Source organism: Protopterus annectens, chromosome 14.part0 (genome assembly GCF_019279795.1).
Source record: "Protopterus annectens isolate FY-2018-M chromosome 14.part0, PAN1.0, whole genome shotgun sequence".
Lineage (NCBI taxonomy): Eukaryota > Metazoa > Chordata > Ceratodontiformes > Protopteridae > Protopterus > Protopterus annectens.
The window spans coordinates 22,661,125-22,689,018 of record NC_056748.1 but is presented as its reverse complement, the minus strand read 5'-3'; the positions used below and the strand labels follow the sequence as shown (position 1 = coordinate 22,689,018).

At 46.6% G+C, this 27,894-nt stretch overlaps 1 protein-coding gene across 2 annotated transcripts in view; it reads right to left on the bottom strand.

The window, feature by feature from the left end:
- Positions 1-27,894, bottom strand: part of SLAIN2 (SLAIN motif family member 2) — a 1,031,976-nt gene that overhangs the window by 401,280 nt on the left and 602,802 nt on the right. For both annotated transcript variants that reach the window (XM_044055724.1, XM_044055725.1), the window contains exon 5: positions 6,394-6,753. In XM_044055724.1, the coding sequence (XP_043911659.1) occupies positions 6,394-6,753 (360 nt within the window). The remainder of the gene's footprint in view (positions 1-6,393; positions 6,754-27,894) is intronic.

Here is a 27,894-nt window from a genome sequence, read left to right as displayed (position 1 = left end):
TGCCCCCACCCGATCAGGGAGGCGTCCGTTGTCAGAGTAGCAACGGAGGAAGGAACAAAGGGTCTTCCCAATAAGAGTTGAGGAAGACATCCACCACAGAAGATGATTTCTGCATGTTTGCGTGATCATAATGGTGTGGGACATCGGAAGTTGCTGGTATGACCATTGTGAAGAGCATCCATTGAAGGATTCTCATGTGGAATCTGGCTAATGGAAGCAGAGGTATGGCAGCCGCCATAATCCCCAACACTTTCAGAACTAACCTGGCTTTGATTCTGTTGCTGCTGAAGAGGAGAGACCAGTTTGTGTATGTCTGCTATTCTCTGATGTGTTAGTCTAGACATGTTGACTGTGTCTAGATTTGCCTATGAAGGTAATAGTGCGAGAAGGCGACAAAACAGACTTTTCAATTTATTGAAATGCCTAACTTTTGACAAATGCGAAGGTGTAGTCCCTGGCCATTAGAAGAAGATGCTTGGTGGGAGCTGTGAGGAGCCAGTCGTCCAAATATGGAAACACCTGGAATCCTTGACGTCTCAGGTGAGAAGCTACCACTGCCATGCATTTGGTAAACACCGGGGCAGTGGTGAGACCAAAGGGCAGGGCCCTGAATTGAAAATGACTGGTTCCCAGCCTGAAGCGGAGGAATCTTCTGGGCGTCTGTTCATTTTATGTGATAGCATCCTGAAGGTCTATAGAGCACATCCAGTTTCTCTTTCCCAATAGGGGGAGGATGGACTGCAGCGTCACCATCCGAAATCTTGTTTTCTTGACTGACTTGTTCAAGATACTGAGATCCAAAATTGGTCTCCAGTCCCCTGTTTTCTTTGGAACTAAAAGAACCTGGAGTAGATTCGGATCCTAGTTTGTCTGCTGGAACTGGTTGAATTGCTCTTTTGCAAGCAGCTTTGAAATTTCCAAAGCTGCAAGATCTTTGAGGGTGGAACATCTGGAAGGGATTTTCTTGATTGGTTTGGGATGCGAAGGGAATGGAATGGAATTCGAAATGATGGACTGTACCCACTTGTTTTGAGTCAGGGATAGCCAGGCTTCTGGGTAGAGTGACAATCTTCCCCGACTGCCTCGAAGGTGGACAGTCGGGCAACACCTCAGGGATGCTGAAAAGGCTTATCGGAAAAGGTTTCTCGATTGCCCTAGTTCTCGGACCCCCTCTGCCTCTAGGCGGCGTCTACCATTATTGTTCCCTCCTCTGCCTCTGGAGGAACCGACTCTGTCGTCAGGCAAATTCCCTTGAGATTGTTTGCGGAACCACATTTTCCCACTTTTCTGGCCTTTGGGGTAAGGTCTAGAAGGAGTAGAAAACGGACTCAGACGGCAGATAGAGTTTTGCCATCCGTCTCGCACCTAGTCAAGGTTTCTTTCACTTGAGGACCAAAGAGATGATCCATCGAACGGGGAGTTAGTGAAAGACGTTGTAAAGGGACCAAAATTGCATAGTCGCATCCAGGCATGCCGGTAAGGCAACACCTGTCCCTGCGGCCTACTGGCTCCATCAGCCGCATATGAAAGGAGGCATGGAGGAGTTAGCTATCGAATTAAGGGTAGTCAGCTGGGTGTTCATTTTGTCCTGAAAATCTGCAGCTGTAGTATCCTTCAACATCTCACTCGCTTCCTTGATCAAGTCTCTCTGGAGATGGGTGAAATGGCATAGGTAGTTCAGCGAACGCATTGCAAAGGTCGCTGGCGAGAACATCCGCTTCCCATACCTGTCCATAGACCTAGATTCTTTGTTAGGGGATGAACAGGCACTGAAGGATCAGCTAGTTCCTTCTTGGTGGCAGCAGCTACCACCATAGCATCCACAGAAACACCTTTGTGAGAAATTGTTTGTCAGTTGGTGCTGTTATAAATTTGGAAGGTCTCCTGGGGTAGGGTCCACTGAATCAGGAGCCGTCCAGGCCTTCTTTGCCACCACCTGCATGAGGGGATCAAGGGGACACCCAGGAGGTGGAAGGGCGAGAGCCAAGCCTCAAGATACACAGATTCATCCTCCGAAGGGTTAAGGGCTGGCCAATTTCCCTCTGTTTCAGGATCTCTAGAATGTCTGCGAAGGAGACATCTTCAGAGGACGTGGGAACCCTCGAATCCTCTAAATCTGTGTCAGAGGTGACAGACTCAGGTGAGTCTATGTGCTTCCTCTTACACTTTCTCTTCCTAGGGGCTCCCCTGCCAATTCAGGGAGCCCTCGGAGGATGAGATCCCACAGGGGATTCTTGAGAGCTGGCTCTCTGCGGTCTGGGATGAGGGAGTGAGTCGACATAACCAAAGGCACCGAAGAGGGAGGGCGGACGGAGCCGACTGTGGAGTCGAACAAGGTTCCAACACACTCCGCATGACCTCGAATGCACCCCTGTCTGGCAGAGCCAGAGGTCCCGCTCTGAGAAGCTGAGAACCTCCTCGGCACCGACAGAGATGGCTCGAGGCGATGTCGGAGCCGAACTCACCAGCCGAAGCACCGAGGGAGAGGGGGTCGGACAAGGGTCCGATGCCACTCACCCTCAGAGCCGACGAGGAAGCCGGCCGAGATTCTTCAAAGAAGAAATGAGCCGACGGAGCCGAAGACAATTGTATCGGCTCCGCGCTACCACAGTCTCGGTCCGAGGCGCCCCTCGAACTCAAAGGAGTCGGAGGAGGAATATTATAGGAATAAGTTGAGGCATCGACTGATGAGTCGGGCTCTGGAGCATTTGGGCCAGTGCCTTGGACTTTAAAAGGCGACTCACTACCCTCTGGAGGTCGTGATCTGAGAGCCTCGATGACCTGGAGGAGTGAGATCTGTGGCTCCGTTCAGACAGCAAGGGAGGCGCTGGAGCCGAATGAACGGAGCCAAGGGGCGGTGACCTCGATCTCTTTCTAGATGTCGGCTCCGATGGTCTGATCGAGCCGACTCAGGAATCTCTAATGCCTCGGCTCCGGCGGAGCCGAGGGAACCACAGATACTGTAGTCAAGACTCATCGGCTCCAGCGGAGCCAATGAAGCAGCAGGCTTCGGCCCTAGGCCTCGACTCTGAAGCTGGAGCCGAGGTCTTGGAAGCCTTAGAAGGTTTCCCGATGTAACAGAAAGGGAACCTTCAGGCTTAAGCAAACCCTTAATATGAGTTTGTTTCTTCTTTCCTGCAGGACTCTAGGGCTGAAGCCATGGCATACAGCACAAGAGTCCTGCAGTAAAGGTCCCAGGCAATACACACAAGAAGTGTGACCGTCTGTCAGACATTTTCTGACAGCACGAGTCACACTTCTTGAAGCCTGAGACCTTTGAATCCTTGGACATTCTCAAGGAACGAAGTGTAATCACACACAGAAACACACACACACAGATTACACTGATAGAAGTCTAAGTAGAATTATTTAAAACAAAACTTCTGAAAGGTAAGTTAAGTTAAATATATCCTAACCAAAACACATACACCTAAGGGATGGGAAGGAAGGGCCCGAGGCCTAGGAAAGAACTTAATAGTTCTTGAGAAAAAAGGCAGGATAAAAGTAGAAGGGATAATATCCACTAGACTATGGGTAAAGAAATAAACTAAGCTAGCGTAAGTTTAAAGTTATTAAACTAATCTAACTTTGACTAACCTGGAGCCGGTAGAAAAACACCTCGATCGCTGTAGCGGCAAACGAGATCTGAGGTAATTCACGCCTAGCATTGTGGGATATAGGGGCAGCCTCGAGCGGTGGAACCAACTCTCGAGCTTTTAGAGTGGCGAGTCAGGTGGCTCCGAACCCATCCAGCAAGAATGAAGGCGAGATAGACAACTTAACATGAGGGTTTTTTGCAGTGGATGCCTTGACCCCTTTGGGACCCTGAGGATTTTTTTCTGGGTCAGCAGCAGGGTTTTTATAAAGAAATTTATGAGAATCTGGGACCCTGTAGTACCTATCTGGCTTGACTGGGGCGGGAGGTAAAGAATCAGGACACAAACTAGATTCAGAAAAAACATCAACAACAATATCTAGTACAGGGGGGATAGCAAGGGGCCTGTGCTGAGGCAGTAAAAGAAAATCTGAGCCTTTTCTTGAATTCTGAATAATCCTGGCTCTCCCAATGGAAATGCTTCCTCATGGTATGCAAGGTCTCCCCAAAAGAGTAATCCTCAGGAGGAGAGGCTGAAGGGATAGATTCTTCAGCGTCAGAGTCCTCATAGGGAGGAAGAGAATATCCCTGTTCTGAAGAGGAATCAGAGGACATAGAAACCTGGTTAGAGGAGTCATAGTCAGTGTCATGCCTAGGCCTTTTATCAGGAAGGGGATGGGAACCCCTGATCAAAGTAATTAGGTCCTCGGCCATTTTAAGTATCTGTTTCTTTGGCATGGATGACTGTCCAGGAGAATGCTGTACTTGTAAGTAAGCTGTGCAGGTCTGAAAACACCCTCAGAAGCCAATGCCTGCTCAGCGGCTCAGGACCCATCTGAGGGAATAGTTTCCGTAGGCCCAATACCTTGAGTTTCCAGAGGCCTAGTTGTCTCCATGTGGGAGTCGAAGGCGGCCTGTGGCTCTCAGGTAGTGGGTGTCAGGGGCTGCGAAAGCACCTCACTGAATACCGGCGACTGGCCTAGAAGAGGCTTTGTCATCGGTTTTGGACCTCAGATGCCTGTCCTTTTCTTTGTCCTTGCGCTTTTTTATGAATTCCGGTCGTCTGTTGTTGTGACGGCATTATATAGTTAAATCTTCGGCCAAAGTAGTGTAAAGCAAAATCAAACCGATGCACAATAGTGCGTTGGTTGAATCTAGCACAAAACCGACAACTAGCAACGTCGTGGTCAGGGCCTAAGCAAGGAATACAGTAAGAGTGAAAATCCTTATGAGGTATTTGCTTCCCACAAGAAATACAATTGTTAACTTTTACTGACATCGGTCTGCAGCCAGAAAAAGTTTCCCCAACGGGGTACTTAAGTTTATTGAAGACTTCGGATCTGAAATTAGATTTCGTAAATCTCAGGAGTCGGCCGACCGGCACTTGCGAACTGCTTTTGCTTCGGGTACCGCGCGGCAAGAAAGACAGAAGAAAATGGCGTCAGCTGCATCTTTTATACCTCTGGCGCACTGACGTCAGGGAAGAGACGATAGCAACAGATGCCGGGCCAGGACTTTGGAATTCAGGCCGACTGCGGGTAGCCTGCCAGCAGGATAACCCAAGTGTAATGACTGCAACAGTGAATCACGATGAACATCTTCAGGGAATGTCCACAACACCTCAATCCCTTGTTGTGATTAAGTATACACAGTACAAATTCAAACCATCTCAGCCTTAGTGATAACACTTCTTAGCAGACCACTGACCATCAGTGATTCGGGAACAAATGGGCAGACTGAGAGGAGTCTGATGACAGGCAGGCAATAAAAAAAAAAAATGCTAAATAAAGAACTATAACTGGCTGCCACACTCCACCACAGTTAACTTCTCTCTACCCATTTTCAACATGCTAAGACAGACTAACCCACAAATGCCCATTTCACGAATTATTTTGCTGCTGCATTTGAGATAACAGACCTTTATAACAGTTTCAGCTGAAATGGGCTACCAAACAGTTTTGTAGTTTTACTGCCACTTATTCAGAAAAACAACAAAACATCTTAAAAGTAAAAATTACTCTACAATCTGTCTCAAATTCTTTGAGTAGTCCTTCCTACCAATCAAACGGCAATGCCTAGGAGATGAATAAACAGCAGCAAACTAATCCTTCAGTGGCTTTTTTAATCACATACCAATGGATATCCAATCACAGGTCCCAGCTACCCACATTACTGGTGTCTCTATTTTTGTAACTGTCTTCTGCCAAACTATTAATTTCATTACATGATATGGATTTTTCGGGGGGGGGGGGGTCAGCAAAAGCCAGAATCTCCTGACCAAGCTAACAGATTTTTCCTAACAAATCATGCAACCTAAACTCATTTTGTATTACTGACAACCAGTAGAGAAAATACCCACTGCAATCCATACTCACTTCAATTTTATATAATTACTTACAGTGACATCTGGGCAAGCATGAAATCAGTACTCTACAGTCATTTAAACAATTAAACTATAACCTGTCATAGTTTCACCCTTTCTTGCCCTACAGGATCTTGTCTGGCACTGGCTACTTAACCTCCTTGACTCTATTATCTAGGCCATCAGGGTGACAGAAAGGGTTTTATTACTTTGCACCAACTCTCAAAAGTAAACATTGTGACTTGATAGTTTACTATGCAACTGGGGCTCCCACCTGGCAGTGAGAACTACCTTGCAGCCCTTCCTCAGTCTCCAAATTAATGGTACTGTGCTGTTTACCACCTGTTTTGCAAGGCTTGTGACAATGCAGAAGATCAGCATTTCAGTTATCCATACAGCACTATATGATATTATCCGAACAAAGTAAAATAGTCACCTTCATTTTTAACAGTACTAGTCTGGAGGTCTGAGACATGGCTTTGAAGTGAAAGACGAGGTTGCTGAAGACGGCTTATCATGGGTTGTGGTGACATTCGACTGTACTCCAGTCCTCGTACAGGAGACCTTGAACGTGGAGAATTCCTTGGCGACTGCCTTGGTGATGGTCGTGGGGAGTGACGTGGAGACAAAGGAAACCTTGACATAGGCGGGTGTAGTGCAGGATGAGTACCATCTTCATCATCATCTAAACTATGAGCATCAAGTTCCTGGTCACTGATTGGATCTCGTCGAAGAGAGTGACAGGAAGAACCAGAGCTACGCCTAGAAGCAGAAGCTGCATAATCCTGTCTTAAACCTGTAATGCAAAACAATAAAAAAGCAGTTGTGAATTATAAAATATATTTAACTAACTTGCTCCAGATCTAAACAATGACAGGGGAATAAACAAACAAAAATGGTCTTGCAAACCCTGTGTTTTCACAGGTTTCCTCAAGTTTACACTTAACTCACTCCTTACCACAAGTGACCATTGTCCACATCTATTTATACATCACAAATAAATCTCTGTTCGTTATTCTCAATTATGCAAAACAAAGCAGCAAAAATAAACTTGACAAATGTTACAGACTGAAAACTTGCTGGGGTACCCAAAGCCATGCAAGCATTCATGTTCCACTATTTACTATGATGCATAAGCATTGTATCCTCTGAAACTGTGCAAAGACAGGGAAGATCCAGAGTGACAAGATGCCCTGACAATATAAATGGAAGTTATGTTCTTAAAATAATGATGGATCCATGTGGTCTTTCTCCATCTGGTTCAGCCTTCGAATTATCGGATCCAACTTGGATTACAGGATGGCCATTTCTTCAGGACTTCAGCTCACCAGGCTACACTTTCCCTACTCACAATCCCCCCATGCATACCTCAGACTGAGTTTACCCCTCTCTAACTTATGTAAGGCATCAACCTAACTGAAGAGGAACTAAAGACCACAACAAAAAGGGACAAATAACCTGCTCCACTCAATCATCCTATGATGGACTGGCCATACAAGTGGGGGCAGGAGGGAGGAAAGGCTGAACCAGATGGAGAAAGACAACATGGCTCTGTCATTATGGTAAGTAGATAACTTTCATATCAGATGTTGTCTTTTCCATCTGGCTGCAACCTGTGGCACAGAGTCCCCAGCCACGCAACATCCCTGGGATTTTCTAAGGAAGGATGTTGCAAAATATGGTGGAAAGGGCCTACTGGAGAATGCTCCACAGAACCCCAGGTTATGCAGTCAGCCCCTGCTATTAGGGTGGATTGCAGTTATCCCCTCACTCACTGTGAGAAAAGCTTCAGAAGACACATCCTGGAAAGAGACTGCTGCAACTTCCTAAAACCCTCCCACCTCCTTTCAGATACTGTAAAATGGTTCACTGAGGGGTAGCAAACCATACTCCAAAGACAGACCGTCTTTCCATCATTCTTATTCTTAGTCAAAGCATTTTTTAATTTTAGGCCCAAGCAGTGAGAAGCCATCAAAAGGGGTGTTGATAAAGGATGGCTTGAAGCAGTTCTCAAAGTTGCACATCAACATCCAAACTTAGTAAGGAACTCTCCCGTGAAATGCCTTTTTTAGTGACTATGGCCACCACAACAGCAGCCACAGATGGACCCTTCCTTCAATGAAGCTGATCCTTTGGTGGGATAAGAATTTTATCTGACTTCTTTGGGATCAGTTCCACCATATCGGGGTTCCTTCCATTCCTTCTGAGCCACCAAGTCAATAAGTGTGCCCAGAGTGGAAACCATTTAGGGTGTGGATGGGCCTCTAGAAATAGGTGTGGATGGACCTCTATAAATACTGACTCCTCTGGAGAAGGGGCTTCAGCAGTCCTCCACCCACTGTGCTGGTGAACAAAAGATCACCAAAGGAGTAATCAAAGTGTGGAGACTTATGGGATCCCTCTCCTTCCTGGAGGTCAGCACCATCTGTGAGGGAAGTCCAGGTGCTTCCTCTTACATCATCTCATACTGGCCCCACTTCCTGCTCCACAGAGTCAGATGGAGAAGGGGATGAATTAGGGACCCTAGCCTAGACTGGAGACCAGCAGAGGTGAACTGTAACTGTCCCAGAAAAGACTGATGGACAGTCGCAGGTATAGATCTGAGAAGGGAGACGCTGACTGTATCTGACCAATGTTTCTCCTTACCAAAAAATGCCTTTCTACAACATGGAAGGCGGAAGCAGAAGCTCAATGTCCAGCTTATGCCTCTACCTTTGATGGTGACAGTAGCTGCCCGACTGGAACCAATGGTTTTGGGATCAGAGAAAACCAGCGATGCACCAGAATCCAGGGGAACTGTGCTCCACCCCAATGCCAAAAACTGGAGCAGAGCTATTGAGGGCAGATGCCCCAAGTGGGAGCAGCCATCCTTGACATGTCAGCTCTGTGACCCACTTGGTTCCAAAATAATCAGATTTGAGGTGACCAAGGTCAGGGTCGGAGCCAAAATCGTCCATGCTGTTGGATCCAACCCTATAGAAGAGCACACAGTTGGGACAGAGAGGAAACCAAGGTGACAAAGCCTAGGTTCCGGACAGCCTGCAGCTGAAGAAATAACACCCAATTGCATCTGCTCTTGGAAGAACCACCTCATCAGCTGCTCCAGATCCAATGCTTTTAGAGTGCTCACTGACCTCAATAACAAAGCGGATGAAGCTATCAATGGGGGCCTGGAGGTTCACTTAGGTGGCAAGGGATCCGACTAACTGGAAAAACCCAGACCCAGGGTGAAGAAGACTCAGGCAATAAATCCAGTGGGGTGAGAAAGGGGAAGCCACTCACTCTAAAGGGATAGCCTGGACAAAAAAGGGGCTGGGGATACTGATGACCAGAGATAGGGCCTTGTCTAATGCCAGCATCAAAGTCGATTGGCTCTCAGAAGTCTGAGCAGATGCTGGTGCCAAGGCCACCAGGGAGACAAAGTCTTAGGACTTTTGAGTCCAGCAGTTCAGGAGGAGGTACCAGAGCAGAAAAGGAAGTGAAGAAGCATAAGAACAGAATCTGGCCTGGAGAAGGCCCTTGAGGACCAGGTTCATTCTCCTCTGTTTGACAGTCTGAGTACCAAACTCCTCACAAGTGGACTTCAGATGGGCCACCCACAAGCAAACATACCAATCATGTGCATCTTGCAAGGAGAGTTTGTGTCCACACACCACAAACCTCTTGAATTCTTTTGGATCCACAGCTGTAAAGCAAGAAAGACAAGCACTAGCACCAAACTCTAAGACACTACAAGAAAAATCACTCACTCAACTGTGGCCAAACACTACTAGTGACAACTACAATGATTGAAGAGAAAAAAAAACTGTAAAGGTGGGAAATCCACATGACAAACACATAACACAGATCAAAAATAGTAGTTAAACTACCAACCAAACACTACCTACACCTATTATTTATTTATTTGACATTTGTGGTCTGACTGGGTCTATGGAACCCATTTTCAGCGGAGGTCTGGGGAGAAAAGCTCCACATACAGTGCAATACAAACAAATTATAGTCCAAAAACAATACATGTGACATGAGAAATACTATACAAAAATAAGTAGCTGGAACGTAAACTAGGTTACACTATATACCACACATCTGCATATTATATATATATATATATATACATATATATATTTATATATATATATATATATATATATATACATATATATATTTATATCGTAAAAAGAGGGAAAAGTGAAAACAGAAACCAAATCCTTTAGAAAAGGATATGCTCCAACTGAGGCCAGGACAACCCATTTGTTAGGACTGCAGATGCATCCTTGAAGGACATCCACAATTGAGCTGCTATCCCGGAATGAAATCTAGATCGGAGGTATTCTTGTGGAGTGAGGGATTATGGGTAGAGGAGGCAATGGCCATGCCACCTAAATTTCATAAGACACTGCCTTTCTGGCTGTACTATACTCAGCCTTCTTGTCTGACAGTTATTGTGAAAAGTGTAAATATATACATTTTAATTGTTTTCTGTACTTAAGTGCTGTAAAACTTTTAGTTATGTACTTACCATAACTTTAGATGTTTGGGATCCATCTCGCCTACATTCAGTACTGATGGGCTCGGAGCCGATCCCTCGGCTCCGACTCAGCACGCTATGCTATAGAGCAAAGCCTCTTATTGGCTGAGCTATTTCTTATCCCAGGATGCACCACCACTAATCCCCCAGATCTTGTTTGTCCGCATTCATGCACACATACACAACTTGTTTATATAACATTGCCAGATGTTTCAAGATGAAACAACAGGATTCGGACCTTCTGATATCCTCTGATCTCCAAGGAAGGGGGAAGGAGGGTGGGTTATTGGGAATGAAGGCGAGATGGATCCCAAACATCTAAAGTTATGGTAAGTACATAACTAAAAGATGTTATGTGATCCTATCTCGCCTACATTCAGTACTGATGGGACAGCGTCCCTAGCACCTAAATCCTGGGTGGCTGACTGGAAAACACTCCTGAGCACTGTGGAACCAAATGAAGCTCGTCCTCTAGATGCCACATCCAATTTGTAGTGAGAAATGAAAGTGTGCGGGGAGGACCATGTAGCCGCAGCACAAATGTCACTAATGGCAAGCTTAGAATGGAATGTTATTGAAGTAGCCATAGCTCTTGTAGAATGAGCTTTGACAGAGGTCGTAAGCTCTTTATTAGAAGAAGAATAAGCTTGAGTAATACAGTCCCTGATCCATTTGGCAATAGTGACCTTTGTGACGGCTTTGCCCAATTTATTGTCCGAAAAGGATACAAACAATTGATCTGTTTTCCTTATTTGTTTGGTCCTATCTAAATAAAAACGCAATTGCCTGTGGACATCTAATGTGTGGAATATGTATTCCGCTTTGTTAGAATACTTCGGAAAGAAGACTAGAAGTTCTAATGACTGTTGTAGGCAGAAACTGGAACAAACTTTAGGGACAAAGAATGGATTTGGCCTGAGAGATACTCTATCTTTGTGAAAAACCAAGTACGGAGGTTTTACAGACAAAGCTTGAAGTTCTGAAACCCTTCTGGCAGAAGTAATCGCCACCAGAAAGGCAGTTTTCCACGATAGAAATTTTAAATCACATGTTGCTGCCGGTTCGAAGGGGGAGGAAGTTAAGGCACGTAACACCACATCGAGACCCCATGGAAGAGCAGGATGAGAAATCGGAGGTCATAAAAGCACAGCACCTTTCAAGAAGGTCTTACACAATCTGTTGCTCATTAAAGGTGGGTTTATAGATTCGTGAAAATTGGAAATAGCTGCCAATTGAACCTTGATGGTAGAGACTGAAGAGCCTTGATTGAAAAGGGAAGTTAGAAATTTCAGTACTTCTAATACGGGAATAGTGATGGGATCCAGACCCCGGAGTTGAGCCCAAATAGCAAATCTCTTCCATTTGCTAGAATACAATTCCTTTGTAGCAGACTTGTGGGCTGAGGATAAAATGTGTACAACTTCCGGATCCAAGGTATGATTCCTGACTATAGTCGGAAGAGAAGCCAAGCCGTCAATTTTAAGGTGTGTAGGGACTGGTGGAATAGTCCCGACTGATGAACCAATAGGTCTGGGATCTGATCCAGGAACCATGGACCTTCCAGTGCATATTTCCGAAGATAGGGGAACCATACCTGACGAGGCCAGTAAGGGGCAACTAAGATCATTTTGCTCCCCAAGAGAGATGCCTTTTGGATCACCCTGGGAAGGAGAGGAACTGGAGGAAAAGCATATAGCAAGCCGGTGGGCCACGGATGGGCTAGTGCGTCCATAGGGCTCTCCCCCGGAGCCGGGGTGAGGGAGAAGAACTTTTGCACTTCGCATTCAGCGGAGTCGCGAAGAGGTCGCAACAAGGAACTCCCCATTTGCTGAAAATCTGATTTGCAACAGTAATGTTCAGAGACCACTCGTGTGGAGAGAGGATAGTTCTGCTCAGTCTGTCGGCTATCACATTGGACTTGCCCAGGATATGAATCGCCACTAGAAAACGTTTGGTCGACACTGCCCATTCCCAAACTCTCATGGCCTCTCTGCAAAGGGGGTAGGATCTGGTCCCTCCCTGCTTGTTCAGGTACCAGACAACTGACATGTTGTCGGAGTGAACGGCAATTACGACCTGAGGGAGGTAATCGTGAAGGGCTTGTAGGGACAGAAGCACCGCCCTCATTTCTAAGATGTTGATATGAAGTAGGGTCTCCTCCGAATGCCATTTGCCTTGGACTGACCTGCCCAGGGAATGCCCCCCCCCCACCCCATCTGGGAGGCATCCGTAGTCAAAGTGGCCACAGGAGGAGGTGAAAAGTACAGTTTTGTACCTACCATAAATGTAGATGTCCGAACAGGAAAGCATCTGCAGTCATAACAAATGGGTTGTCCTGTCGTCAGGCAGCCCTTCGGTCGGCCGGATTCCAAAGTCTGGGTCTGGCCTCGGCTGGTGTCACACTTCACCCGACGTCATCTCTCCTGGTCTTCGGGTATAAAGGCATCAGCCGACGCCATTTTCCTCAGTGTTTCTTGCCCTAGATGCCAGTTGCCCTCTTGGAAAACTAAATTTTGGATAAATGCCAATGTTTCCAAAAAAAATAGTAGGCAAACACAAAAAATAAGCAAGTATGTACATATATACAAACAAATACACCATAAGAGACCCCCCCCCCTAGCTAGCTATTAGGAGGGTAAATACCCTAGGAGTACCACAGAGGGGAAGGAGGGTGGGTAATCCTGACTGCAGATGCTATCCTGTTCGGACATCTACATTTATGGTAGGTACAAAACTGTACTATGTCCTTCAAGGATGCATCTGCAGTCATAACAAATGGGTAGAATACCATAGCCAAACTAGGGGAGGAGGAAGAAGAATTATGGTGTAGTTAGGATCCCTTGCAAGACAGCAGTGGCAAACCCTGCTCGGGATCTAGAGTATAGAGGTAAGTTGTAATGCTTGGCAAATGTATGCATGGAGGTCCAAGTAGCCGCCTCAATAATGTCCTTGGTAGCCACCTCGTAAGAAAGCTGTGGTAGTGGCTGTAGCCCTTGTAGAGTGAGGTCTTATGTTCTGTGGAATTTGCTTTCCATGGTAGGAGTAACAGAATCTTATGCAATTTCCTATCCATTTAGAGATTGTCTGTTTGGAAATTGCTTTTCCTTCCCTTCCTGTTGCATAGGCTACTAAAAGCTGGTCAGTTTTTCTGTTACCTTTGGTTCTGTCCAGGTAGTAGCGTAACTGTCTATGTACATCCAAGGTATGCAGCAGTCTTTCCCCCTTGTTCTGTGGATTGGGAAAGAAGGTAGGTAGGTGGATTGCCTGGTTTAGAGATACTCTGGATACCACCTTAGGCATAAATGTAGGATTAGTTCTCATGGACACTATCTTGATGGAAGATTAGGAAGGGTTGTACTGCCATTAAGGCTTGTAGTTCCGAAACCCTTCTTGCTGAAGTAATTGCCAGTAGGAAAGCAGTTTTCCATGATAGGTGTTGAAGATCTGCTGTTGCTGCTGGTTCAAATGGAGGTAGTGTCAATTTTTCTAGCACAAAGTTCAAGTCCCATGCTGGTAATGGTGGTTTCCTAGGAGGTTTTACATTCTTGATTCCTCTGAGGAACTGCCTGAGTAGAGGATGTGAGAAGACAGGGGATCGAAGCTGTATTCTGCAGAAATAGCTGATGCATGTATCTTGATGGAGGAATAGGACAGGCCTGTATGTAGAAGCTCTGCCAAGTACTCCAGGATGTTAGCAATGTCTATCTTTGACACATCTTTTCCTCTTTCAGTACTCCAAATGACAAACCTTTTCCATTTTCCTGCACAGTTCCTTCTTGTTGAAGGTCTGCGGGCTTCAAGGATAATGTCTTTCACCCTTTGGGATAAATCTGGGTTAGTTGCTGTTATGTGATGTTCCAGGCAGTGAGTTGCAGAGTTTTTAGGTTTGGATGCATGATGTTGTAGTTGTTCTGAGTTAACATCAAAGGCATCAGAGGTAGTGTCCATGTTCTCCCCCGAGACATGCTCCTCAGCAATGGATACCAGTGTTGTCTTGGCCAATTTGGAGCTATCAGAATTATCCTTGGACGTTCCTCTTGATTTTCAGTAGTACCTTGTGCATCAAAGGAAGAGGTGGAAATGCATATGCTGTCAGGCCTTTCCAACTGAAGGACAGAGAGTCCACCTTCCATGCTAGTGGGTGGTATGTCCTTGTGCAGAATTTCTTGAGCTGGTGATTGAGTGGGGATGCGAATAGGTCTATTTGTGGCATTCCCCATTTCTTTGTGATGGCCTTGAAGATGTCGGTGTAGCATCCATTCGTGAGCATCCGAGGTGGTTCTGCTTAACATGTCTGCTAGGATGTTTTCTTTTCCCGGTACAAATATTGCCTGTAACTGGATGTTGTAGCTCAGAGCCATATTCCAAAGGTCCAGAGTCATTCTGCATAGGGGTATGAATGAGTGCCTCCCTGTTTGTTGATGTACCACATAACTGTGGTGTTGTCCGTCCTTATCATTAAATGGCCTTCTTTGAGGAATGGTCTGAAATTCTGGATTGCTAGTTTTACTGCCAGCATTTCTTTTTGATTTATGTGCAGGTGCAGCTGTTCTGGAGTCCATAATCCTTGTATGCATTTGTCCAGCATGTGTGCCCCCAGCCTAGGTCTGAGGCGTCCGTTGTGATGGTTTGGCTTGCTTGAAAGTTGTGGAAGGGCAAACCTGGGTTTGACTGGCATGCTTGAGCCCACCATAGGAACTCTTGTTTCAGGCATGGTATTAGTGGGATTTCGGTTTCTAAGCTGTGCCTGTGTTGAGACCATAAATTCTTTAGGTACCACTGTAGCTTTCTCATATGCAGTCTGGCATGGGGGACCAGGATTATGCATGATGCCATGAAGCCCAAGGCCTGCAGTACTTTTCTTGCTGTTAGTTTGTTCTGCTTTGTTAATGCCAAGAAGTAAAGAGGGAGTTGTTCTTGTTTTTCTGCAGTTAGGGATGCCATCTGTTTTACTGTGTCCAATTCCGCACCCAAGAATGTTCTTGTTTGGGATGGTATCAGTCTTGACTTTTTTAAATTGACTGTGTATCCCAGGGCTTGTAGTAAGCAAATGACTTTTTGTAAGTCTTTTGTCAGCTTGCTTTTGTTGTCTGCTTGTATCAGGCAGTCGTCCAGGTATGGATAAATTTGGATTCCCTGTAGCCTGCAATGAGCGATTACTGATGCCAGGCATTTTGTGAATACTCTGGGCGCAGTGGATAAGCCAAAGGGCAATGCTGAGAATTGATAATGCTCTGATCCTGCAAGAAATCTGAGGCATCTTCTGCAATTTGGTCGTATGGGGACATGCAGGTATGCCTCCTTGAGATCTAGAGTAACCAGCCAACACTCCTTGCCCAGCATGGGAAGAAGTTGCTGCAGAGTCAGCATTTTGAATTTTGGGACAATGATGAATGTGTTTAAGACGGACAGGTCGAGAATCGGTCTCCAACTTTTCTCTTTTCTTGGTACTAGGAAGAGTCTGGAGTAGAATCCTTTGCCCTGTTCTGTTAGTGGTACTCTTTCCACAGCTCTCATCTTTGTTAATTGAGCTATCTGCTTTAGAGCTTCTGTTTTTTGATTTGGGGTAGGTTTGGCATTCCTCTTTTACTGGTAAGGTGTGGAAGTGAAACCTGTAGCCTTGGTCTATGGTCTGCAAAATCCACTTGTCTTTTGTGATATAGTGCCAATTTTTGAAAATAAAGCTAACTTTCCGCCTAAAGGTGCTGCTATTTGTTCCCTGGTAGGCGGTGTCAGAGCCAAGTCACTGTGATTGTCCTGTTGCAGTGGCAGTGGTTGTGTCTGTGCCTCGCTGGTTATTGCCTTGCCACTGGCGCCCTCTATAGGCACCTCCTCTGGATTGATTTCTGCCTCTGGCACGCCTATTCCTGCCTCTCTGAGATTTTGAGGAGTCTGAAAGGACCAATTTTTGGAAGGCCAGTTCCTGCTAAACCTTGGGGCTGAACCTGTAAGAAATCCTTAACTGTTTGTACAGATTTTGCCTTCTCTTCCATTTTCTTCATTACTTGCTGAGCAGGAATACCAAATAGACTGGCCTTATCCATAGGAGCATCTAACAGCTTTGCTTTAACATGATCCGGCAAGACCTGTTCTTTCAACCATGCATGCCTTCTTATAACTGTGCCAGTCATGGCTGATCTAAATGAAGCCTCCAGTGCATCATAGCCACATTTTAAAGAATGGTTACTAACCTGCTGAATGTTATTCACCATTTCTAAAACATATTTCTTATCTAAGGAGTCATCAGAGGACAGTTTCTTAGTTAACTGATCAAGCATAAACTATTGGTATTGGATCATATGAAACTGACAGTTCAAAGCTCTAGCTGAGAGAGTAGCAGAGGTGTAAACTTTTTCCCCATCTCTAAGGATCTGGATTCCCTTTCAGAAGGGAGAGGGTTTTTTGCTGAGGTCGAAGCTACTGCCTTAGGCCCCTGGGAGATAGTCTCAGGATCTGCAAGTGGGGCCTTGTATAGGTGGTGATGAGTGTCTGGTACCCTGTAAAACCTATCTGGTTTGGCAGGGGCTGGAGGTAAAGTATCAGGAGCAGTGCAAACATCATTAAATGCATCATCCACAACAGGCAGAACTGGAGGTATAGCTAAGGGCCTATGTTAAATGTAGAAAGGTCCTAAGCCTTTTTCTTGAATCTGAGAAATCTTGTCCCTGCCATTGGAATTGTTCTCTCATGGCATGTAAGGTTTCCCCAAAGGAAAATTCCTCTGGTGGAGAGGCCGAGGGAATAGATTCTTCAGCATCGGAATCTTCATAAGTAGAAAAAGGAGCTTCTGGATGGTCTTTAATGTCTGAATCATCCGAAGAATCATCTGAGGACACTGGCTCTGGGGGCACTGCTCTAGGTCTCTTTTCTGGAGGCTGAGAGGCCCTGTCTGGGTGAGATTGGGATCCCCTAATTAAAGAGATGAGATCCTCTGCCAAAGTAAGCATTTGTGAACTGGAACTGGGCCTGTGTGAGGGGGTCTTAACAGGCACTGATTTTGCAGTTTTGGCTGCTTTAGCCCTGGCAAAGGCCTTAATAGACATGGCTGCAGGAGACCTAGCAGCACCACGTACTGGGGTAGAGACATCCAAAGGGATGGTGTCTGATAAATCAATAGGAACCACATTAGTAGGCAAAACTTCAGAGGCCGATTCAACTAGGGTAGCAGGAGCCTCGTAGTAGTCATGGATTCGCTGAAGATTGACCGCTTGCTCGGTTTCGCCAAAACCGAGACACTCATGTTTGCTTAACCGTGGTTTCGGCGAAAACCGGACCGCGAGTGTCGGTTTTTTCTTGCGTTTTTAACAGTTTGAGTAGTCGGAGGACCCGACGGCATAATGTACGCAAAATCTGAGCCGAAAAACTGTTCAGCGAACTCCGACCGACGCCTAAGCGCTCGGTTGAAGGAAGCACAGGCTAAACAGGCTGCTACGCCGTGGTCTGGGCCTAAACAAGGTAAGCAGTAAGAGTGGAAATCCTTATGAGGTATTGGTTTCACAAGTTAAACAATTACTGACTTTTTCTGACATCGGCTGAGGCAAGAAAGAGTCCCCAACGGGTACTTAGCTTTTTAGAAGTCTTCAAGTAGTATTCGTAGTAGTAATCTCTGGATCTGACCGACCGGCACTTGCGAACAGCTTCTGCTTCGGGCCCACGCTGCAAGAAAGACTGAGGAAAATGGCGCGGCTGATGCCTTTATACCGAGACCAGAGAGGTGACGCCGGGTGAAGTGCGACACCAGCCGAGGCCAGACCCAGACTTTGGAATCCCGCCGACCGAAGGGCTGCCTGACGACAGGACAACCCATTTGTTATGACTGCAGATGCATCCTTCAAGGACATCAAAGGGCCCCTGATCCAGATTGGAGGGCACCAGCCACCAGCGAAGGTCCCGTTTGCAGGTTTCCGTGATCCATATGAGGTGACTGAGAGGGAGATCCTGAAAGGACCACTGTGTTGAAAGAAGCCACTGGAGAATTCTCATGTGCAACCTTGCTAGGGAACTAGAAGAACTGGCGGACATAGATCCCAATAGCTGCAGGACCATTCTGGCTGGGGCTTTGGATCTGGGGAGTAAGGCTCGAACTTGAGCCTGTATGGTTTGTATCCTTTCTGTAGGTAGATAGACCCGCATTCGGTTTGAGTCTATCTCTACTCCGATGAATCTTATGCGTTGAGATGGCAGCAACACAGACTTTGGCCAATTGAAGGTGATTCCAAGGGAAGTGCCCAGTGATATTGTGGCTTGTAGGCTCCGCAATAGTAGATGCTTGGAGGTGGCAGTTAGGAGCCAGTCGTCTAGATACGGAAACACCTGGAATCCTAGACTTCTCAGGTGAGCAGTCACGACCACCAAACATTTGGTGAACACCCTAGGGGCTGTGGTGAGACCAAAGGGCATCGCGCGGAACTGAAAATGACTGTCTCCTAAGCTGAAGCGCAGATGTCTCCTGGACGCTTGATGTACCATGATATGGTAATAAGCGTCCTTGAGATCTATGGAGCACATCCAAACACCTTTCTCCAGCAGTGGGAGAATGGATTGTAGGGTGACCATTTGGAACTTGGACTTTTTGACTGAACGGTTTAGAATGCTGAGATCCAAAATGGGCCTCAAGTCCCTGGTCTTTTTTGGCACCAAAAAGAATCTTGAGTAAGTCCCTAATCCGATCTGGTCTGCGGGGACCGGTTGGATGACTCCTTTTTGCAGCAGCTTTGAAACTTCTGAGGCTGCAGTTTTCCGTTGACTGGGTGGTGGGTCCGGGATTTTTTTGGACTGAGGTGGGGAGTGAGAAAATGGGATGGCGTAACCTCCGGCGATAATTCAAAGCACCCATCGGTCCTGAGTGATACCTTCCCAGGCTTTTAGGTGCCTCGAAATCCACCCCGACTGGCCCCGGAGCTGCACAGTCGGGCAATCCCTCAGGGACTGTGAAAGGCTGAAGAGCCACGAAAGGACTCGCGGTCTCCAGTTGTTGCGGGGGCCTCTGCCGCCTCTGGGACGGGCTCTTCCCGAAGAATTTCCTCCCTGCCTCTAGAAGGGGATCGCCCTGCTGTGAGGGGTAAGACTTCTGAGATCTACGGAACCACATTTTCCTCCTCTTTAGCCTTGGGATAAGGCCGAAGGGAGTGGAAAATCGTGCTCCACGGCAGTCAAAGTCTTACCTTCTTGCTCGCAGCGGGTCAAAGTGTCCTTTACCTTGGGTCCAAACAAAGAGGACCCATCAAAGGGCGCTGCAAAGGAAGACTTAAAGGCCTCAAGAAACACAGGCAGAGCCAGGCTTGCCTCCGTGAGAGCAATGCCTGTACTGCCGCTTACCTCTGCCGGCCGCATAAGAAATGAGCCTCATGGACGAAGTTTGATATGGATGACAGCGTAGCCAGCTGAGAGCCAACCGTCTGGGCCAGCTGCTCAGGCAGGTTACCCAAGAGGGTATCTGAAAGTTCTTTAATCAGAACCCTCTGAAATCTGGTAAAGTGCGTGAGATAGTTCAGGGACCTTAAAGTAAAGGCCGCTGAACTTAGGTGCGCCACTGCATCGACCCATGCTCCTAGACTCCTTATTAGGAGGATGGACGGACGTCAAGCTCTGCTACATCTTGCTGGGTAGCAGATGCCACCACCAAGGCATCTACAGCCACACCTTCGTCAAAAACTCCTTTTCCGGGGTGCTGACAGGAACTTATTTGGACGAGCAGGCACTGTTCCACAGAGTCTGGTGTTCCCACCTTCGACAGATCAAATCTAGGAGCTCGTCAAGGGCGGAGACACCCAGGAGGCGAGGGCTGAGCCCCCAAGGCCTTAAGGAACACCGACTCATCAGCAGAAGGGGGTTTGGATTGCCAGCCCTCGTTGTTTAAGGGCTTCCAGGATGTCTGCAAAGGAGACATCATCTGAGGACGACTTAGGGACCCCTCTGCATCATCAAGATCAGTGTCTGATGAGAGACTCATCAGGAGTCAACGTGCTTCCTCTTGCACGATCTCTTCCTGGGGGTTCCTCCAAGAAGCTTCAGAGGGTCCTCCAGGAGGGGGACCCCAGTGGGGTAACCTCAGGCCCCGGGCTCCACTGTCTAAGGACAGGGGACTGCCAAAGACCCAGTCTCAGTATGCAGGGAAGGAGCTGGGAGACCGTGGAGGTAGCCAAAGAAGATTTGGCTAACGACTCCTTCTCCCTGAAGGCGGGACCACCAGAATCCTGGGAAGGTCCCACCTCCTGGCCACGGTAGACGGTACCCCGCAGCCGACGACCGAGAGGAAGGCTTGGGACTGAAAACATCAGACCCGGCCCCCGGGGCCGACAGAGGAAGTCCGTGTGCACCGAACTCAGACTCGAGAGCCGGAGTTGGAGTAAGGGTCGGGCCGACCAAAACCTCCATCGGCTCCACCAGCACCGCTCCAACGGTGCCGAGGCTGTTGGAGGAGGAACCATAATAACAGGGTGGACCATTGGCTCCCGGTCAATGGGCTGGAGCGAAACTAACTTTTGAAACACCGGAGACTGGAAAAGTCTTAGGAGCACCCTGTCGATGTCCGAATCAGACATCTTGGAGGTAGATGACACCGATCGGGTCCGAACCGACTCTCCATCGGCTCCATAGGACTAGGGACCGGCTCAATGGATTGATTACTATCGGTTCCGAGGGAGATCTCAAACAATTTCCCTCGGTGCCGAAGGGGAAGAGTCTGAGCTGGTAACCTCATCGGCTCCAAAATCAGTGGAGCCGATGAAGGTGACTCCGCCTCGATGCCCCAGTCCTCGGCTCCAAACCAGAGGGGTCGAGACTGGAGGCATCAAGGCAGACTGCCCCTCGGCCCAAGTCCGTGGAGCCGATGGAGAAGCATGCCTAGGTTTGGCAGTCGGTTCCGACAGACTGGTCGGAGCCGACGCTTTTTTCTTTGGTAGGAGAGGAAGAGGAAGATAAGGCCTCCTCAAGGAGGGTTTAATCAGCCCTTTTAATATTAATTTATTCTTCCTCTCTTGGAGGACTCTATAAGAAAAGTGCGGACACGCCACTGGACTCCTGTAGGTGCTACGCCTAAACAAACGCACGAGGAGTGGTAGTCAGTTATCGACATTTTGTAACCACACCTCGCGCACTTTTTAAACCCAGAGGGTCTATGTTCCTTAGACATGCTGACTGACAGTTCACTAAAAAAACAAGTTAAAGTAGCTGTTTAGTGAAAAATTTTACCACAAGGAAAACTGAAAACCAAGTTCTCTTTTTTTTTTTTTTTTTTACACAAGACAATACACAATGTCAGAATAAAACACAATATCAGGACAAAAAAATCACTGAAAAGGAGGGTCAAGACCCTCTAACTTAAGCAGGTACTTGACCTCCTATAAAAAATAAAAGACGCTAGATAAGAATAGGGGAAGGCCCCTCTAACTTAAACAGGAAACCTTCCCTTAACCCAAAAAGTACAGTTTTGTACCTACCATAAATGTAGATGTTCGAAGATCCACATTGCTGCAGTCATAACCTGTGGGTAGTCCGCTGTCCTCGGTCAGCCCGAATACCAAAGTATTAGGCTGGCGTCGGTCATGGGCGCTCAGATCTGACGTCAGTGCGTCATGGTATTAAAGCGCATGACCGACGTCATATCCTCAGTCTTTTCTTGCCCCAGATGTCAGAAGGCCCTAAAAAGAAAGGCCACAGCCAAAAATAGAAAAACTCCAAAACCCATGTACAAACAACATCTACAACCCAAACCATACAACCACTCCAAACTACAGAGGGGAAGGAGGGAGGGTTTCGGACTGCAGCAATGTGGATCTTCGAACATATACATTTATGGTAGGTACAAAACTGTACTATGTTCTTCATCTCACATTGCTGCAGTCATAACCTGTGGGTAGAATCCCAAAGCAAAGGTAAAGGGAGGTTGGCAAAATCATAAAGAATTGGGAGCTGCTAATATGCCCTGTAAGACTGCAGTGGCAAACCCAGCCCTAGATTTGGAATAAAGAGGGAGATGGTAATGTTTAGAAAAGTGCACTGAACTCCAAGTAGCTGCTTCCAAAATATCTTTAGTAGCTACCCCTTAAAAAGCAGTAGAAGTGGCAGTAGCCCTAGTGGAATGAGGTCTGATTCCAGCCGGAATCTCCTTGCCATGATGAGAATAACAAATAGCAATACAATGGCCAATCCACTTAGAAATAGTTTGTTTTGAAACAGGTTTCCCCTGAGAGCCCAAAGCAAAAGAAACAAATAACTGTTGAGACTGTCTGAACCTTTTAGTCCTGCTCAAATAATAACGCAACTGCCTGTGAATATCCAAAGTGTGCAAAATTTTCTCCCCTTTATTTTGGGGATCAGCATAAAAAGTAGGCAAATGAATAGATTGGTTCAAGGCCACATTTGAAACCACTTTAGGCATAAAAGTAGGGTTAGTACGCAGAGATAACCCTATCCTTATGAAAAATCAGGAAGGGTTCAACTGCCATTAGAGCCTGTAATTCAGATACCCTTCTAGCAGACGTAATGGCCAAAAAAAAGCAGTCTTCCAAGACAAAAACTGTAACTCAGGCGTAGCTGCAGGTTCAAAAGGAGGTAAAGTAAGTTTTTCCAACACAAAATTGAGATCCCAGGAAGGAGTAGGAGCTCTCTGGGTCTTATGTTCTTTGCCCCTCTAAGGAATTGCTTAAACAAAGGATGAGAGAATAATGGTGGGTCACATTCATAGTGAGCAGAAATGGCTGCAGCATGAACTTTTACAGAGGAGAAAGACAAACCCTTGTCTAATAATTCTGTAAGATATTGAAGAGAAACACTCAAATCAGGCCTGGAAACATCAAAGCTCTTGCTTTGCTCCAAATAAAAATCTCCTCCATTTATCAGCATAAACTTTCCTTGTACTAGGCCTTCTGGCCTCCAAAATAACATTCAAAACTTGTTGAGGAAGCTGCGACCCTCCAGGTTCTAGAACAGAATATGCCAGGCTGTTAGATGCAGGGACTGAATCCTGACATTGAGGAAATGATTGCCTGCCTGAGACAAAAGGTGTGGAATTGAAGGCAAAGGCCAAGGAGGCTCCTGCATTACTAAACTCCTCAGCAGAGGGTACCAGTGCTGTCGAGGCCAATCTGGATCTATTAGAATCATGGAGGGCTTGTCTTGTCTGACCTTCAAGAGCACCTTGGAAAGGAGAGGCAGAGGAGGAAAGGCATAGACGTGAAGATTGCTCCAACTGAATGATAGAGCGTCCACTTTCCAAGCTGTTGGATGAAACATCTTTGTGCAAAACTTTGGCAACTGGAAAATTAGTGGAGAAGCGAACAGATCTATGTCTGGAGTCCCCCATATCACTGTCAACTGTCGAAACACATGAGGATCCAACTTCCACTCGTGGGGATCCACCATCTGTCTGCTCAAAACATCTGCTAAGGAGTTCTGTGCTCCTGGCAGAAACCTTGCCTGAAGAGTGAGGTGCAAACTGAGAGCAGTCTCCCACAAAATCAAAGCTTGCCTGCAAAGAGGGTACGAATGGGTTCCCCCTTGCTTGTTGATGTACCACATGACAGTTGTGTTGTCTGTTTGAATCAACACTTGTCCTGGGTGAAGTAGATCCTTGAAAGCCATCAATGCAAATTGGACTGCTAACATCTCCTTCAAGTTGATATGTAAATGTTGAAGTCTGGCAGGCCACGTGTCTTGAACCCATTTTCCATTGAGGTGTGCTCCCAAGCCTTGTCCGAGGCATCTGTCGTTAAGATCTGACTCGCCTCTGGTCGGGTCACAGAGAGTCCCTTGTTTAGGTGACATTCCTGGGCCCACCACAAAAATTCCTTTTGAATGCAAGGTATTATCTGAATGACAGTGTCCAGATCATGGCAGTGTTGCGTCCATACATTTTTGAGATACCATTGTAACTTCCTCATACGCAGTTTGGCATTGGGAAGCACCAGAATACAAGATGCCATGAACCCCAAGGCTTGAAGGACTGTCCTTGCAGTCAGCCTGGACCATAGAGACAATTGTCGGAAGTAAAGTGTAAGGTTCCTTTGCTTGTCCAGGGTCAAAAAAGCCATCTGGGAAGCTGTATTCAGTCTCACACCCAGAAAGCACATTTCCTGAGAGGGTACTAGACTGGACTTTGTTTCGTTCACAGAATACCCTAGGCACCTTAACACTGCCATAACACACTGTAGATGGTGAAGTAGCTTGTTTTTGTCTTGAGCAAGAATCAGGCAATCGTCCAAATAAGGATAAATTTGTATTCCTCTTAACCTTAAGAAGGCTATCACCGCAGCCAGAACCTTTGTGAACACCCTGGGCAGTAGATAAGCCAAAGGGCAATGCAGAGAACTGATAATGTAAAGTCCCAGCCCGAAAACGCAGGAATCTCCTGCAACTGGGCCTGATAGGAACATGAAGATAAGCCTCTTTGAGATCCAGAGTTACCATCCAGTGATCTTTGCCCAACAGAGGCAGAAGTTGTTGCAACGTCAGCATTTTGAATTTTGGAATGTCCAGGTATGTGTTGAGGATAGATAAATCCAAAATTGGCCTCCAAGTGTTTCCTTTCTTTGGTACAAGAAACAGGCGAGAATAAAATCCTAGGCCCACTTCTGACAGAGGGACCTGCTGTATAGCCCCCATTTGAAGAAGTAAAGAAATCTGTTTGTGAGCCTCTACCCTTTGCTGAGGAGGAACGTCTGGCATGCCTGTGAAAGGAGGCAATGTGTGGAAATAAAACTTGTAGCCTCGATCTATAATGTCCAACACCCATTTGTCCTGGGTGACTAAAAGCCAGTTTTGCTTGAAGAGTGCCAACTTTCCTCCCAGAGGAGCTGCCAGACAGGGAGGATCTGGCAGCTGAAGATGCAGGTCATTGGGCCTGTTTACGAAAGGACTGGCCCCTGCCCTCACCTGTAGATTGTGCAGGGGAACTCCATGTTCTAGGCCTGAAAGAACCCTGAGCTCTGCCCCTACCACGTCTAGATCTGCCCCTAGACTGTAAATCAGAAGAAGGGTAAGCCCATCCCTTAGTAGGCCAATTCCTGCTAAACTTAGGGCGCTGCACCTGCAAAAAGTCTTTAACAGTCTGCATAGACTTAGCTTTGTCTTCCATTTTCTTTAAGACAGACTCCACAGGAGAACCAAACAAAACTTCAGACTGCAAAGGAGCATCCAAAATTCTAGCTTTAACATGCTCTGACAAGTTCTGATCCTTAAGCCAGGCGTGCTCATGAATAACTGATCCAGTGGCAGCCACCCTGGAAGAAGCCTGTAAAGCATCGAAACCACACTGCAAAGAATGCTTACCCACCTGATCAGAGGCATGAACCAAATCCTGTAATTCCTTACACTCTATGCCCTCTGCCAAAGCATCTACCTTAGATTTTAACTGAGTAAGGAGAAAATTCTGGTACTTCAACATATGAAACTGGCAATTCAAAGCCCTCATTGCTAGAGTGGAAGAGGTATACACTTTTTTACTCCACCTATCCAAAGCTCTAGAAACTGGATTCTTTACAACAGAAGCCCTGACACCCTTAGGTCCCTGGCTAATAGTTTCTGGGTCAGCCCTTGGGCTCTTATACAGATATTTATGAGCCTCTGGCACTCTGTAATACCTATCTGGTTTAACTGGCGCAGGAGGCAAAGAGTCTGGATTAAGAGAAGCCTCAGAGAAAACATCCTGAACAACATCCAAAACAGGAGGTATAGCCAAGGGCCGATGTTGTGGTAAAAACAAAAATTCCCTAAGCCTCTTTCGGGAATCTGAGAAATCCTGACCTTCCCATTTAAAATGCTCCCTCATAGAATGCAGGGTTTCTGAAAAGAAAAATCCTCTGAGGAGAAGCAGAAGGACTGGAATCCTCTGCCTGAATCAGAATAAGGAGGAAAATCCTGAATGTCTTCAGCCGAAGACTCTGAGTAATCTGAAGCCTGTTCCAAACTTTCCACCTCTGGCTCCACCCTAGGCCTCTTATCTGGAGGGGGCATAGAACCTCTGATTAAGGAAATCAAATCTTCTGCCATTTTAAGCATGTGTTTTTTAGGCACAGAACCTGCAGAACTAGGACTGACACCTGAGGAAGGCAAACCAGGCCTGACCTTGGAAGGTACCTTAGAGACAGAAGGAGAAGGCCTAACCACCTTAGGCAAAGAAGGGAGTACAGCAACCTGAGAGGCCCCCTCAGCCTGACCTGACTCCTGAGAGGCCACATCTTGCAAAATTAACGGCTCCCCGAGACTCAGCTGAAACCTCGGCAGGATCTACAGATTCCACCGTAGTTTCTAAAGAACCGGCGTCCGGAACGGATGACTCATCCTGCTTGGACCTTAAAGATTTTTCCTTGGCTTCTTAGCTGTAGCGGGCGTCGGAGGATCCGACGGCATATTGTAATTACACCGCTTACCGAAGACAAGCCTAGCGCAACCTAACCTACGTTTAATGGTGCGCTTATTAAATCTAGCACAAAAGCGACACCCGACTACGTCGTGCTCAGGCCCCAAACAAGGAATACAGAGAGAGTGGTAATCCCTATGCGGTATCGGTTTCCCACAAGAAATACAATTATTCACTTTTTCTGGCATCCGGAATTAACTGAGGCAAGAAAAAACAAAAATATTCCCCAACGGGGTACTTAGCCCAACTCGGTTTCGGTCTGAAACTCAGAATACGAAAATTTCAGAACGCCGAACGGCACTTGCAAACGCTGCTTCTACTTCGGACCATGCGGCAAAAAAGACTGAGGATATGGCGTCGGTCATGCGCTTTAATACCATGACGCACTGACGTCAGATCTGTGCGCCCAATACCGACGCCAGCCTAATACTTTGGTATTCGGGCCGACCGAGGACAGCAGACTACCCACAGGTTATGACTGCAGCAATGTGAGATGAAGAACATCACAATTTTTCTCAACAAAAATGATCAAAAACCACTCGTACAACAACAATAGCTGTTAAAACAGCTTTTGGGGTAAAAATAGCAAAATTCCTGACAGGAAACTTTGAAGAAAACAGTACTTAGCTCAGCCAAGTTTGAGACCACGTCCTAGCTTGTAAGTGGCAAACAAGATCTGGGGGATTAGTGGTGGTGCATCCTGGGATAAGAAATAGCTCAGCCAATAAGAGGCTTCGCTCTATAGCATAGCGTGTCGAGTCGGAGCCGAGGGATCGGCTCCGAGCCCATCAGTACTGAATGTAGGCGAGATAGGATCACATAACATCTTTATTTGTTGTATTATATCTTCCTCAAATGTATTATGTGGCTTTCTCTCTGACTGGTCATTATGCTTTTTTTTAATACTGCCATAAAAACATTTTTTATACTAAATATGAAACCTTTTCAATTGAGCTATGGCTAAAATTGGTCAGCTGTGATCAGTGGCAGGTAGGTGAAAAACAGACGTGCTGAGTTTGGACCCTGTTGTATGTTATGGTCAAAGGCAG